The following is a 16,372-nucleotide window of genomic DNA, read 5'->3' as shown; positions in this document are numbered from 1 at the left end:
AATATTTTTCTTATGCAGTTTTTATTGAAAATGCAATATTTTATATCTCAAAAACCTGATGTGATAGACAAAAACTGATGCCAGATTTGGAATCAGCACCCCAAAATTACCTTAAAACCGTTGGAAAACTTATGCCAGAAAAAGTGTGTTGACCAGTGTTATTTGAACCCGGGCCATGCGGTTTGCTGCGTCCGTCACGCGTGACCCTGACGTGGGGGACCCGGCGTGCTGGGCAAGGGCGGGTTCGGCCTCTCGAGAGAGAGGAGGCAGAGACGGGCGGAGAAGAAGAAGAAGACGACTACGAACAAGGCGGCGGTGGTGGCGGCGTTCACACTCACACACAGAGCTACAGCAACAGCAGGGAAGAAGAACCACAGCGACAACTACGGCAGCAGCGGAACCACGGCAACTCTACTGGACAAGCTCAGGGGCCCGCACGCGAGAAAAACAGAGAGACGCCACCAGCAGTGAGAGGAGAGAAGGGTGGGGAGAGACGCGGTTTTGGCTCAGGGCGCGGCGGCATCGGTGGTGGTTGTTGTTGGTGTCACGGGCCCCTTGGGGTGGCAGCGTCGAAGAGTTTTGAGAGGGGGCGGAGGAGGGCAACAGTCTTGTGCGAGGCGAAACGCGAGCAGCTCCCAACTTGACTCGCTGCTGCTGCTGGTAATAAAGAGTCGTAGGTGATAATCATCGCCAGAGTTGGTGTTGGTGGGTGACTGTAGTCGTAGTAGTCGGAGCGGCAGCAGCAGTGGGAGCAGCATGGGGACGCCGGGCAGGAAGCGGAACCCGGTGCGGGAGACGTTCGCGGCCGAAGACGACGCGCTCAGCCACATCGCCAAGGAGGTGAGAGAGCCCACTTGGCCTACCGTGGGTTTACCATGGGTTTACTGTGGACTTACCATGGGTTTACTGTGGACTTGCCATGGGTTTACTGTGGACTTACCATGGGTTTACTGTGGACTTACCATGGGTTTACTGTGGATTTGCCATGGGTTTACTGTGGACTTGCCATGGGTTTACTGTGGACTTGCCATGGGTTTACTGTGGACTTACCATGGGTTTACTGTGGATTTGCCATGGGTTTACTGTGCACTTGCCATGGGTTTACTGTGGACTTACCATGGGTTTACTGTGGACTTGCCATGGGTTTACTGTGGACTTACCATGAGTTTACCGTGGATTTGCCATGGGTTTACTGTGGACTTACCATGGGTTTACTGTGGACTTACCATGGGTTTACTGTGGACTTGCCATGGATTTACTGTGGACTTGCCATGGGTTTACTGTGGACTTACCATGGGTTTACTATAGACTTGCCGATACATCTGGCAGATGATAGTGTTAGTACCATGGACTTACCGTACATCTACCGTGGACTTACCATGGGTTTACTGTGGACTTACCATAGGTTTACTGTGGACTTGCCGATACATCTGGCAGATGGTTGTGCTGGTACCATGGACTTACCGTACATCTACCGTGGACTTACCATGGGTTTACTGTGGACTTGCCTGTACATATGGCAGGTGATTGTGTTAGTACCATGGACTTACCGTGCATCTACCGTAGACTTACCATGGGTTTACTGTGGACTTGCCTATACATCTGGCAGATGATTGTGTTAGTACCATGGACTTACCGTACATCTACCATAGACTTACCATGGGTTTACTGTGGACTTGCCTGTACATTTGGCAGGTGATTTTATTAGTACCATGGACTTACCGTACATCTACCGTGGACTTACCATGGGTTTACTGTGGACTTGCCTATACATCTGGCAGATGGTTGTGTTAGTACCATGGACTTACCATACATCTACCGTGGACTTACCATGGGTTTACTGTGGACTTGCCTATGCATCTGGCAGTGTTAGTACCATGGACTTAGCGTGCATCTACCGTGGACTTACCATGGATTACCATATAAATATGGTCTTACCATACATTTACTATGGACTTCCCATACATTTACTGTGAACTAACACATTTACTTCGGAAATACCATGCATTGGCAACGTATTTGCACGACAACGACACTACCAGATTCATAGATAATGTGTTCAGCTAGATTGCTATCGAATTACCATACATTTACCATGGCCTTAACACCACTTCACGCTCATATTCATAGACGACCCATTTAGCCGGATGGTCAAGGAGGTGAGCTTACCATGAGAATACCATACATTTACTATGGGTCTTGTACGACATGTACAACGAAACTTAACAATTAAAATAGAGAAGTCCGGCAAGGAGATGTACTCTCGTCAAGGCTTTTGACAGATACACTACCACGTCAGATGTTCTTTATAACAACACAAAGTGAACGTCAGGATATGATCACAACTTGGAGACGGATGCCAAGAGTAGGTTAAGGTAAATGAGCAAAGCAAAAGTCACGCACTTGTTAATTAATAATACAACTTTAAAAATATATAAATGTTGGATTGTTTTCTGGACAAAGTTGTCAAACAGTAAATGGAGAGCAACTGTTGAAGGTGTACTGAGATAAAAGTTACGAAATAAAATGTATTTTCTCAAATGAAAATAGCATTATGCCGAAGGTAAGAGTTTTCAATCAAAGCATATTTCCTGCTATTGCATACTTATCAGAAACATGGGCACTGGCAAAGAAAAGCGAACACAAACTAAAAGTAAGCAAATAAACATGGAGAAGTACGTGCTGAAATTACACTGTCAGACAAAAAAAAGAAGAACATCTATCAAAGAACAAGGGCAGGCTAGAGACCTATTGACTGTTTAAGAAAGTTAAAGTGCTTGGGCAGGACACTGTTCCTAGACGGGATGAAAACGGATGGACAAGACGACATAACATAGATGGCAGCCAAATGAGGGCGTGGACAACCACCAGGAGACGAGACGATAAGGTCAGCTCATCCCTAGGAGCGAGATGGATTTTGACATCAGAGGGTCATAAAGGATGTCAACGACGTGGGCGAACCTGTTTTCAGCAGTGGATAAAACACAGCTGATGATTTACACTGCATATAATGTACACTCGTTGATTCAAACAGTATGTGTTTTTGCCAGGTTAATAAAGAGGTGAAAATGTCATGGGAATTCACCATCAAACTAACATACACTTTATACCTATACACTGCCACAGTGTATACGTCTTTCATACACGTTATACATTTACTAGTGTTTACTTACATATGCACTCATTAATCGAACACCATGAGTCATAGTGGGTGCACCACACTTTTACAGGATGCCATTGAGTTCATGATGTCTAAGATTTACCATCGTAATGCAGTATACACATTTTTATTTAATATATTCCGAGATAATTCCCTCAGCCACAAATAAAAGTAGGCCACTATACAATATAAACACTGACTTAAAGCTTTCGTGACTGCAGGAATTCATATTCTTTGGGTATTTCGGTAAAGTCACGTAGAACAAATTTTTTTTAGGTGACTTTACCGAAAGACCCAAAGACTATAATATACACACTATTCAGTACATACGCAGTATTCACACCTGCTTATTATAGGCCTTGAACTACCATATGACATGTGGCAACAAGAATGCTTGCAGCAATTTCTGCACAACAACAACAATGCGTTGTTGTTGTGGTTGGTAGTGGTCATATGACCGGCCTGTCCCGTCCGGTGGAAAGGCTTACGACAATGATGACGGTCACTGACATTTTTCTGCAGATCGGGGTCACCTATAAGTGGCAGATAAGAATAACTCACAAGTTTCGCAGCAAATATATCCCATTACCTGCATTTATCCGTGGATTTTGTCCCGGACCACAATTGGCACTGAAATAGCCTTCCGAAAATATGCATTTCATCCAATTATCTGCACAAAAGTGTGGATAAGATGAATGACCAAGAAGCGGCATCAAATTCATCCTGGTCATGCTTCTTCACATAAGAACTGCCAAAAGCACCCCCACCCCCATGTGCCCCCTTACCAAAGCGGAAAAGAATAGTTCTGATATGCTTTGTAAGTATTTTGTCTATTCGAAATAATCAGACGTTTATTTCCCAAATAAAGCCCATTAAGCTAAGACGCTATTTTTCAAGCACGCCTCAGACAAAATCAAAGCATTCCACAATTACAAAACAAATATTTTACAATACAGTAGTGTAACATGCACTGATTAAAGAAAAACATAATCGGTATATATTAACCAGCGAAAACACATGTTTAATAAACATGGTAATTGACGAAACAATTTAATAAGAGCTGATAAATGCGTATAGAAGCAACGGGAAAGGTGCAAGCTTCGAATTACATTTAAGAAACAGGAAGAGGAACACATGCATTGCAGAACATATTCAAGTTAAAGACAACATGGTGACTGTTAAGAAAAGTAAGTGGGCTTTGTCAGCATATGTCTCGAGAAGGGATGTTGTTAGCCAATGATCGAGACTAATGATTGAGTGATAGCCAAAGGGATCGTGCCGAAAAAGTCCATCTTCTTGGGAGTTGGAAGTGATGGGATCACTTCTAGATTTGAAGCTTTCGTGACTGCAGTGATTCATATTCTTAGGTTTTTTCGGTAAAGTCACGTAGGTAAAACATTAAAAAGTAAAATAAGATAAAATAAAAATCACGACGTTTCGGAGGCAACACAAGCTTCCGTCTTCAGGTGGTACCGTCACAGCCACGACAGCTGTATCAAGTAAATGAGAGATTGCAGGAGCTACTACTCCAACCATTATATAACGGAGTGGTAGCGCCTGCAATCTCTCATTTACTTGATACAGCTGTAGTGGCTGTGACGTTACCACCTGAAGACGGAAGCTTGTGTTGCCTCCGAAACGTGATTTTTCTTTTATTTTACTTTTTAATGTTTTTACCTACGTGACTTTACCGAAAAAAACCTAAGAATATGATGGGATCACCTCCTATGCGGGTGCCAAATGGATTGAGGGATGGCAACGGTTTAGGGGGGTGGGTGTCTTCATCCAGCAGTGGCTTGATCAAGCCTGATAAAGATAACGAGTTCTGTAAATTAGCATATGTAAGTTTAACTTATTTTGCACCCTGCATAGCCAAGCATGCTAATCCGAGATATATAGAAAATGTGCATAACATTTTACTTTGTTCCCATCCTGCAAGCTGATCTCACATGTCAGCACTGCTTACATTTGTGCCAGTGGTGCATCACATAAGTAAATGTATATCTGTCGTGTTGACATTTTCTAGCATAATGGTATTGAGTCTACTCTCAGATACCACATAACCTTTTGGTGGGCAATGCCTTACTTGCCAGTGATGGATAGGTAAACTTTAGAATAATGGCAAGAGTAAAAAGTCAACATTGTTTACGCTCTTTGCTTGAAGCACAATACATGCCAAAGAACATTTTGTTATTCCAAATGTTGGGAGCATAATCACTGCTTTAGTAAAGATTACATCCACAATATACAGGATGCCTCCAGATTAATTGCTTTGGTAGAGCTCATTTGAATTTACCAATTTTTTTTCAACCATATCTGCATTAGACAAACTGTATAGCAGCTGTGAGGAAAAGTATCATTTTTCAGCTATGGTTCAGTACCTTTTGTTTTGTGTGCACTTCTTCCAGAGTAGGGGTATCAAACACAAACCATGGGCTATGAAGCCCCAGGGTATGTATTCGCTGGCACGTTACATCCTTATGATGCCACCCACCAACTTATCGAGTTGGCGAGCATTTTTTGTAGTTGTACTAGATCATTATTTTTTTGCGCATCCGTTGTTTTTTACGGGCCAAGTACAATTGAATAACCCTCAATTTCAACCATGTCATGATTAAGACTCTAAGTGCAGATTTGTAAAATTGTGAAATCCACTCCCATTTTGTCAATATTGTCAAACCTGTCGCACTGTCGCAAACATTGTCAAATCCGGACTGCTATTCCAAGGTCTGGTATTCCAAACGTCATACATGACACTTTTCACTTTCAACATTAATACGTTCTTCACCCTCTTTTCAAACATTTTGTCAGATACAACGACACGCTTTGCTTTTCAGTTTAAAATTACTAAACTATCTTTTAATGAGATAATACACGTTGCTGTGTTATGTCTGGTTCACGTAGAGTGCTGCTGCTGTTTAATCGTACACGTACATTTGTTATATCGTACGTGGGCAATGCAAAATATGTATTATGCTGTTGGCACGGCTGTGGGATGAGCCTCTGATGCGGTCACCAAAATAACCAACGCGAGCAAGAAGATCATCCTGGGGGAGACCGAGGCCCGCATGAGGGTGGAACATTCCAGAGGGGTTCGTGCAGGCAAAGTAATGATATGCTAACAAAGGTGTGTGCTGATATTTCTTTTACAAATCATTATCTTTTTTTTAAGACCTAATATAAATAAAGAAGGTAAGACGACCTTATCTTTTGGCTGCAGGGAAGCAGCAAGATGGGAGGGTTGGCTGGGTGTTGAGGAGACTCGTTAGGAATGGGAGCTATATTTAGTGCATGTTTATCCTCTGCAAGCTTGGTTCTTTTTTTTTGCTGTAGTACTGAACCCTTGCAGCTGTGCACTGCCTTTTGACCAGCCAGTAAGCATGATCTGAGGGAGAGCACATGGTCTGTTGTTAAGTAAATCGCTTCAGCTGCCACACTATTAATTTCAAATGAATACAGTGCATTGACTGGATGTGGAGGTGTAGCTTTGATAGCTCTTTGTAGGTGATGACCTTGCCCAGACAATAGCTCATATCTGGCTTCACTAAACACAATTTGGCTCTTTCTGTCCAAAATAAAGCACGTGACAAAAACATACAAGATACCTGTGGTGTTTCACATGTGAACGTCATAACAAGTAACATTTTTCATTAATTTATCATTTACTATTTAAAAAAACAAGTGTCATTTTAGTTACATTTGACTTAATACTTTTACAGTGGTTTATTTTTTATTTTAAAACGTAAATGTGCTTGATTTGAAGCTTTCGTGACTGCAGGAATCCATACTCGTTGGTATAAATCACGACGTTTCGGGAGCAACACAAGCGTCCGTCATCAGGTGGGAAAGCCCACGTGACTTTACCGAAAGAACCAAAGAGTATGTAAATGTTCTTGTCTGACAAAAGGAGATTTTTGACCGGTGCTTATTACCTGTCATGAAATTCGAGACGTCAACTTCGACTACAAACGTGGAACTAAAGCTTAAGAATGCGCAAAGGAACATATCGATGAGAGAGCAAATGAGAAACATCACGTTGGCCGTGAAGAAAATTAAGTGAGCTTGGGCAGGACACGTCGCGAGAAGGGATATCAGCGGATGGACGAGACTTGTAACAAAATGCCAGCGAAAGGAGTAAATATGCCCAAGAGAGAGAGACAACTGCCACAGACATTAAGCAACGATATTGGATCAAGCGCACGAGTAAGACAATGTTTTGTGGCATCGCAGGATAGTGATGACATGGAGAGAGTCTCGATTTAAAGCTTTCGTGACTGCAGGGATTCATCTTCTTGGTTCTTTCGGTAAAGTCACGTAGAAGGGAAGTAATAAAATAATAAAATAAAACACAATAAAAGAACCAAGAAGATGGAGAGAGTCCTTCCAGTCGTGACCAGAACATGGCTAGCGATGAGACAGCACTGTTCATACTGTGAGAGGCTAACCCTTCCTTGGTAATGTGGCATTTAGATCACGAGCCCAGAGCTGTCAGTGAACATGAGTGCTGTTCCATTGATCCTTTGAATGGGAAAACAATGACTTGAGACGTCATTTACATTCTGTACTTAATTAACATCACTTCGCCCGCATTCTTTTACATTGCTTTTGTTTATATTGCTATTGCAAGGCCCCGTCCAGTGTGACACATCGATATGTCTGGTATTAACAGAGCTTAAGCGTTGTAGGAATGATTAAACGTCCTCATTCGTTGTAACATGGAGTTAATTCTAGGTGGCCGTAGAACAGCGTAATGATTTTAGCGTGCTTCGAAAATCCTGAGATTAGCAAGATGTCTCGTGTAAGGGATTGCAAGCTGCTAAGCTGCGTTTATTCAGTGTTGGTGCTGCACATACTTGCAGAGACGTTACTACTCGTGTCCTGTTTGCACGGTCGATTGTGAGTACATGCAGAAGATATCACTGGAAACCTGTCGGCTTTGTACGATCATATTCTTCACTAGATATTTGTGTAACTGTTGAATCTTAATAGTTAGGCTCAAACATTTTACATTCCGGATACTCATTTATGGAGGTGAGGATTCATACTCTTATGGAGGTAAGGATATTTAGTATGTGGATAATATAAGTCAAGATTTAAAATGTATTTTAACAATTAAAATAGTGAAATTATCAAAAAGTTAAACGTATTGCATGTTATAAAGTATGTAGCGATCAAATTGTTTACATGCTTAACTGAAAAAAATATATGCTATTCAAGAAATGGTCTAATATGAAGACGTCAAGTAAATTGGCGTATGCACCGTAGGGCATGCTGTTATTCACAGTGAGTTGCTTCCAAGCCACTGACTCAGTTGCTGACATAATGGGGCCAAACCCTTCTGGTCTTACAAACAAGCCAAAGTACAGTGTGCAGTGGCAGTGTTTTGTGCCACTATATAGAACCCCACAGCGTGCCCGTCCAGCACCTTATAGCTCCATCTGCACGCCTTAGGTATTGCGTGTGTAGCTCTTTAAAGTGAATTTGGTTTACACAATTGAAAAAAAACTCGGCACTTTTGTCAAGTCAACACGTTCGTCACGTCAAGAAAGTGTCATTGTTCGAAATGTAATCGATATTTTTTTCCGTTTATGGCCACAGCGTTATTGACAAATATGTCGCGTTATTAATTGGCGTTGTTCATCACTGCCAACGCGTTATCACCATATTATTTGCTGTAAATTACTTCATTAAACAATGTAATGATGTATAGTATAAGAGGAGCAAACTAAGCAATGTGGCTTTGTACTTACACTGGCTATATGTTTATGTAGGTCAACACCATCTATATCCCAGTGTATGTTCCCCTAAACGGCATTCATTTAAAAGCTCAAATGGTACTTCCCTAAGCACTTTCCAAAAGTGTCCAGAGAACCGAGAAGTCTACACCTACTCTCAACCTCACTCTGTCTCACTCTAAGTTCACGGTGCAGAGTGTTGATAGTGTTTCTGGCATAGGCGGGAACCCACCCAATCATTTGAAATGAACATTGCCTCCAGTGGCGAGAGATTTGTGGACTCTTAACTCATGCATTGCAAGCCTGTTTTGTTTTCGTGAATTTTCACAAAACATATTTTTGAGGAACAATTTCTTGTAGCTCATCAGTAACCCTTTTATGAATGTAAGATAGATGTATAAATGATAAGTATCATGTAAACACACTTCTTTAGTCATACAATATTGTTGAAAAGTATTTCAGACTTTTAGCCACGTAAATTTGACTATAAAAGCATTGTGTTTAGATAACCATATTAAACTATAGGCCAAATGTTTCATCATACGTAAGTGTTCTGTATATTTTGACTTTGCATATCCTTGAAAATCATGGTACTTTCTATCCATCCTCTGGCATAATCAGGTTGTGGGGAGTGCCAAGGGCAGACACGATCTATTATAATTAATATCAGTAGGTTTGTTTGAAATTGATTTTGAATATGCGCTCATATATCGAACCAAGGCACAATACAAGATTTGGCAAGGCCAGGGGATGGGTGGAGACACTTTGTCCTATTATTTTTTTACAAAGTGCCTTTATATTCTGTTCTTCATGGTCATGTTTTAGTGAAGGCAAATCTTTTAAAATACATGACTGGAAATTAGTGAAATGTTTAACTTCACATGTCTTATTTTCATCTCAGAAATACATTTCGTTTTTTAAAGAGCATAAAATGTAACAGGATTTTCAAAGCATGACCAATGAATGGCTTCGAAGTTGTCTTCCTGTGTTTTGAACGAGAACATATTCTGCAGTAATTAAATAATTGCAGGTTAAGTCAGGATGGTGAAAAGAATATCACAACCACACCCAGTTTTTGTTCATTAGGCTCGTGCTGAATGCATGGAAATAGTGCCAAACATAACATCCTTTGTGTGTGTGTGTGGAATATACGTTCAGCTGAATATAGTGTCCCAACATCTTGAAGTCCTGCTGATAGACTTTACTCTAAGGATGTTTAAATATATGTTTTTCATTGAAAGAGGTATTTAAATTCATGATTTGCCAATACAGTCGTTAATTTAAAATAAACCCAATGCATTTTGAAAAGCTGACTTATTGCCAGATATTTGTCTCTACTTCCTGTCTTCGTGTTTGTTTGGCTAATCGAAATTACATTGAGTTGTTATCATTTTATTATTGATGATGTAATTTTCCATCACAAAGTTAAAATGTCCACGTGCTCACTGTTCAATTACCCTTTAATGATTGAAGCAGATATAAAATACTACGTGCAAAGTCCTCACAAATGTTTAAAATATTACAATTACTAGTCTGCCTTCAACTCAGTGCACTTTTATTAACATGAAAAATTACTTTGTTCTGTAATATAATAAGCTTAACATGCAAAGGCCCACTATTTCTAAGTGGGAAAATGCCTATGTCATCTGATTGGAGCTATTTAGGATTTTGTTGAAAACAAAATCAAAAAGTGGCTGCCATAGATTTGTTGTCTTCTGTAGTCATATCCTCGCATATATCTGGCGATTATCAGGCTGGATACTTTATATAATACACGTACAAAGTAATAAAAACCAAATATTGGAAAACAGCTTGTCGAATATGAAACTTTGTAGCTTGGAACAAGAGCTTACATTTACAAACGATGTTGTGCTTGAAGTTGATATGAATAATCCACGTGACATGCATATAAATATAAAATGTGCAAAATTTATTTCATATTGGCCTATTGTCTGGTCTGCATACATTTTAGCTGAGCATGCAAAATCAAGTTGAGCAGCAGAGTAGGCAGAATATAAAAAGCTACTTAATAGACGTTACAAATCTTTGCTGCTATAAACTGCAATATCAGTTTGTTTTATAGGATGGCCTTGAGAAGGTAATTGCATTCGGGACAGCATGGGTATATAACTCACCTGCGATGGTTTCAATTTAAATTTGACATTGTGAACAAAAGCAAGTCAATCCAAGTATTCCAAAGGTCTAACCTACAGCTAAATGTAGCGTTGATAGTTTTCAGTGAAACAATCCACACTAAATCTCTGGGTCACACCCGAGTAGGTCACCAGTCACAAAAACTGCACAAATTCATTTTGTGTTAAAATGTGTCGGTGCAGCAGCATCTTCAACCCATTACGTGGCTTGGGGAAAGCAGTCGACGTTGCAACATTTGTGCTTACAGACGTGTATGTCATGTGATTTTCACTTGTCAGGCGGAGGCCAAGCTCGCGTCGAAGAGGGCTGCACGAGCGGAGGCAAGAGAGATTCGCCTGCGAGAATTGGAGAGGCAGCAGAAGGATGTAAGTGGGTGCACAAAAGTGTTGAATTTTTGTTATTTTTTCGTTCAAAGAATGTTGATTGAATATGAATCGAAGCAAGGCGGTTTCTGAAAACAATAATGTCCATGCCAGTTGAAAAACGATTTAATGGATACACTTCATGTGTGCACATTCACTCAGACAATGTCAAAGTTACATAGTGACGGCATTACAGAAAGTGTCACGCTCTTAATGTATGATGTATCTTTTAAAAAATATGTAGCTGTTGGCGTAGCTGTTGAGTGTGAAATCAGTGTAACTGCATGGCGGGGGGGGGGGGGGGGGTCACGTTCACAGGGCTACGAATTTTGACAACTTGTCAAAATATTAATTTGGCAAAATTCAAGCGCTGATTATTACATTTTGGTTTCATACTCGTGCAATGTACACAAACTCACATTTAATGGGATCGTTTTTGGTGTAACCATTGCGGTCCAAACTCGCCATTGACACTATTTGAGAATCTGTTTTAAGAATGGGTGGCTAATCAGATTCACCTGGCCACCTTTTATGCATATACTTATGTATATAATGTATTAGTGTTCGATTTGTTTATGTTTTTAAAATGCAGGCAAGACATTCATGTGCTTCAAACTTCAAGGATTCACATTCTGTCTTATTTGCTTATGTTATTATTTTTATTTTAAGTTAATTTTTTTTATGAATTTCCATTATTCGGCGTTGCGATTTGATTTAAGAATCAATTTGTTTTTGTTTTTGTATCTGGTTTGTGTTTGGCTTGTGGGCTCCACTGCTTTACATATATTATTTGCGTCCACTGTAATTTTTGATACGTGAAAAATAATGATGTCATACATGAATAAATCTATGCATGTATTCAGAGTGTAAAGATCACGGATTGAATTCATGAACTGAAGAACTGTTACATGACTATTACTTTTTTCAGATATTGTTTGTCAATATCCTGTGGTGAGCAGACTCGCGGAAATTTTTCGGTCAAAATGCAGAAGCTGTGTTTGGTTGTGCAATGGCGTTGGTTAAATTTCCACTGCAATTTTTTTTTTCAGAATTCCAAAATGTATCATTACTTTCAAGAAGGGGATGAGGCCTTCATTTTTTTTTTTTATGGGACGTGTTAACCTGATTTTAACCTCATTATTGCTGCAAGGTGTCACTGCTCTCATTGGTTCTTTCGGTAAAGTCACATATGTAGAAATAAAATAAACTTTTAATAAATCACGTTCAATTAAAATAAATCACGACGTTTCCAACGCAACACAAGCGCTCATCATCAGGTGGAAATGGGGCAAAACACATAGCGAGGGAACACACAGAGGGACATCACTCACAGAGCACACAGAGAATGGCAAACTGCACGAAGGCAAATACAGCAAGAAGATGGGAGACGCAAACTCAACAAACCTTAGAAACATAATGCGATGCAAACCAGTCGGCCAACAACACAGTTAGACATTAACCTGGTTGACCACATATTTCAAAAGACTGCTAAATTTTGTGTTCACGAATACAAACTTTGTTAATGAACACATGAACACAAAATTGCGTGTTCATGAACACAAAATTTAGCAGTCTTTTGAAATACGTGGTCAACCAGGTTAGTGTCTAACCATGTTATTAGCCGACTGGTTTGCATCGCATTATGTTTCTAAGGTTTGTTGAGTTCACGTCTCCCATCTTCTTCCTGTATTTGCCTCCGTGCAGGTTACCATTCTCTGTGTGCTCTGTGTGTGATGTCCCTCTGTGTGTTCCCTCGCGATGTGTTTTGCCCCATTTTCACCTGACGATGAGCGCTTGTGTTGCGGTCGAAACGTCATGATTTATTTTATATCGTGATTTATTTATTATATTTTGTTTCTACATACGTGACTTTACCGAAAGAACCAATGAGTATAGTAATTCCTGCAGTCACGAAAGCTTCAATTCTAGAGTGTAATCCTGCTCATTTGTCCAGTACATTTTTACACTGTACTTTTATTTAGGCCATATTTTAAACTAGGTCAGTCTTTATGCTCAGCCTTTTTTTAGGTGAGCTAAAATTCATAGGCAGTCAAACGAAATGGTGAACCTTCCAGACATGATTGCATTCATTGAGTCCTTAAAAAGTGAGTGGACCAACCCTACCTGGCACATACATAGTAAACAAGGAACGTGGATTTTTCATTCGCTTTTATTTGACGACGAGGTGTGGTTTGTTAAGCCCTCAGCCCTTGGGGATGCTATCAGTGTAGGGTCCTGGCCCATGGCCTTTTAGGTGGATGCTGCCAGTTGGAAAATCAGCTGGCACATTTAGAGCTGCAGTCTGCTTCATTACAACCACACGTGCAGATGGTAGGAGGGAACACGCCTGCGAGTATGACACACTGCGGAGATGGAGCGATGTAATAAGCTGATTGCAGGTGGTGTGGACCAATCAGTTTCAAGGATAATGCATATATTATCATAGTGTGTTTTTGTTTGCATTTTGACTGCAAGTATTGTGGTTAATGCAGACATGAATCCTCGTAAAAAGGTTTCAGTTTTGCCAGAAAAAAGGAGGAAAAGCCCTATTATTAATATGATTGCAGGTGGTATATGAATTGTTGCATCCTAAGATCGTAAGAGCTGGCAATAGCTTGGGAAGGCCCTTATCTTGCAATTTATTAGGTCATGACTTATAATGATGACATTGTTTAAATGCAAATCTGAATGCCTTCATTGGTGGTATATTTGCATGCTAATACTCTAATCTTAGATAACTTGCATACATTGTAAATACAGTATAATAAATTCGTATTATATCGTCATACTGTAGTGTTTTCCCCACCCCTATAATAATATGATAAACTATTTGTCAAGCTGTCATTGTATTTGTGCAAAACTTCTCCCGTAAAAACTGACATTTTTGTTGCTTTCGATATCCGTTTTAGATGCAACAAAAAAACGAATTGTAAAAATCCACATTGGTCAAGAGTTATGGCAAGTGTGCCAAGCTATATACTGCCACACTGTTCCCCAGTTGGATGGAGTGGCTTGCTATTGGAGTGATGGCAGCAGCCCTGTTAGGTCTTCTAGCAACACCTAGGGTGCTATCTGGTTACATGAAGGCATAGTGAGTCGGGCCAAACTTTGCCGCATGGATACTTTGACCAGGGCAACTGTAATTGCCTAGAAGCATGCACCCATCCTCTTTTTTTAAACCAGTAGATCTAGCATTCGGTCGGCGATGTGCGATATAAAAATAGTAAATCCCCTGTAAGCTCTACTACTGTGTATCTAGAAAGTTTGCATTGCTGTCATAAGGTGCGTCTTTATGTGTACTGTAAAGCGCGTGTGTGAGTGCTTGTCCACACGGTAGTGTAGCGGTTAGCACGCCGCGCTACAAACCCAGCGACCCTAGTTCGATTCCCGCTCACGGCCAACACTGGTGACAATTATCTGAACCGTTCCTGTGCCTTCCATAGGTCGACTCAGCCTTGAATGAGTACTTGGTGTGGTGTGTAAAATCATTGCTACTAGGGAGACAAAAGCGGTCGGGTGTGGTGCTGGCCACCCACCCCCTCGTGTACCGTGCCGGCTTTCATAGGTGCTCGCTAACAGCACTTGCCCCAAAAGTCTTGTTTTTGGATATTTATGCAAAGATCTGAAAACACTTATTCAATGTCAAATATGTAGTGATTTGATGGAAATATCCTTTTTTTTACTTTAGCAAATGGGACTTGCACTGTGTTCAATACAATTGTTGCACGGATCGTAATCTCGTGTTGAATACTGTTTGATTTTAACACAATCGTTATTAAACGATAACGTTATTTCCATATTCCATTCAGAAATACAGTATGACTAGAACACCGTAAACAAGCCTTGTCAATGTTTTCCATTACTGTGGTGTCCAGGTAAAATCATTGCTTTGTTAAGTCATGCTCAAGGTCCTCACTTCTCTCTTTGTCTTTTAGCAAGGGGAGTGATTTTTACAATCAAGGTTTATGGAGACAAGAAACCACTCAAGGGCTGCGGACATACATTTTCTATGTTTCATTACATCAGTGCTTTGGGCTCAGGCTGTGTGTTGAACACTGGATAAAGTGTTGCTCATGTGGAACGGATTTGATGGTGTCAGCCAAGCCGCAAATGTTACATTCATCCTGACCATGTTGAACTCGAAAGCGCATTGTTATTGGGTGGCATGTATTGATCAAACCATGCATTTGTCTAAGTGGCATCTAGTGAAGAGAAGAAATGAACAAATTGGCCAAAGCACTTCAAGGACACATTAAATTGTTCCCCATCAAGATAAAGTACAGGGGGGAGTACCGTCATTGGATAGAAGCATATATACAGTGTATTGATGGCTGTGTTTACCACGGTGAATTCTGATTGAGCGAGAGTTGTGGCTATCTTTTATCTGCTGTCACCCCTACCAGCATGGTACTGAGAATGTGCAGCTGTTCTTCGTCATGTTAAATAAATCTAGTAGCCACACCTGAACCTGCTCGGCAGAGAGATAATGCCACAGTGCAGTTCGTTTAATGTAAGAACTAATTGTTAAGAGTGGGAATATGCTGGCGTTGTCACTTTGGTAAGTGTGAAAAGCACAAACAAGTGAAACGATTTTCTCACCAAAACTGCACAGCGTTTGGCGAACTGTTGATTTTTGTCACAGTATGTCAAACTGCTGGTGAGGTATAAGCAAAGTGTGAAACTTCGAGTGTCTGAACAGAAATTAGAATCTAAATGTAATATTGAACCCCCCCCCATCCCCCTCCTGTCCCATTTATAGCACTTTATTATGATTAGTCCAGTTGGGACTATTGTTATCTACAGTTACAGCAGCAGCAGCAAGCCGTTTGCGGTGTTTGGTGAAGTAATGTAAAAATATACCACGTTAAATGTTCATTTGATTGACTTCGTATTACGTTAGTTATTATAGTGAAGTACTTTACTCATTTTTTGATTGGGCTAAGGTAATTATTACTGGAACA

At 40.4% G+C, this 16,372-nt stretch overlaps 1 protein-coding gene across 15 annotated transcripts in view; it reads left to right on the top strand.

Annotated features, from left to right (window-relative positions):
• Positions 1-217: 217 nt before the first annotated feature.
• The window catches only part of LOC133345896 (leucine-rich repeat flightless-interacting protein 2-like), a 49,497-nt gene continuing 33,342 nt past the window's right edge, over positions 218-16,372 (top strand). For 11 of the 15 annotated variants that reach the window (XM_061556993.1, XM_061556989.1, XM_061556994.1 and 8 more), the window contains exons 1-2: positions 218-840; positions 11,328-11,414. In XM_061556993.1, the coding sequence (XP_061412977.1) occupies positions 757-840; positions 11,328-11,414 (171 nt within the window). In that variant the 5' untranslated portion in view covers positions 218-756. The remainder of the gene's footprint in view (positions 841-11,327; positions 11,415-16,372) is intronic. The other 4 variants (XM_061557000.1, XM_061556999.1, XM_061556998.1 and 1 more) reach the window with 3 other exon arrangements.

This window comes from Lethenteron reissneri, chromosome 23 (assembly GCF_015708825.2).
Source record: "Lethenteron reissneri isolate LAM-NWPU_2019-01 chromosome 23, ASM1570882v1, whole genome shotgun sequence".
NCBI classification, from domain to species: Eukaryota; Metazoa; Chordata; class Hyperoartia; order Petromyzontiformes; family Petromyzontidae; genus Lethenteron; species Lethenteron reissneri.
The sequence above is the reverse complement of the archived record's forward strand: the minus strand, read 5'-3'. Positions and strand labels throughout refer to the sequence as shown.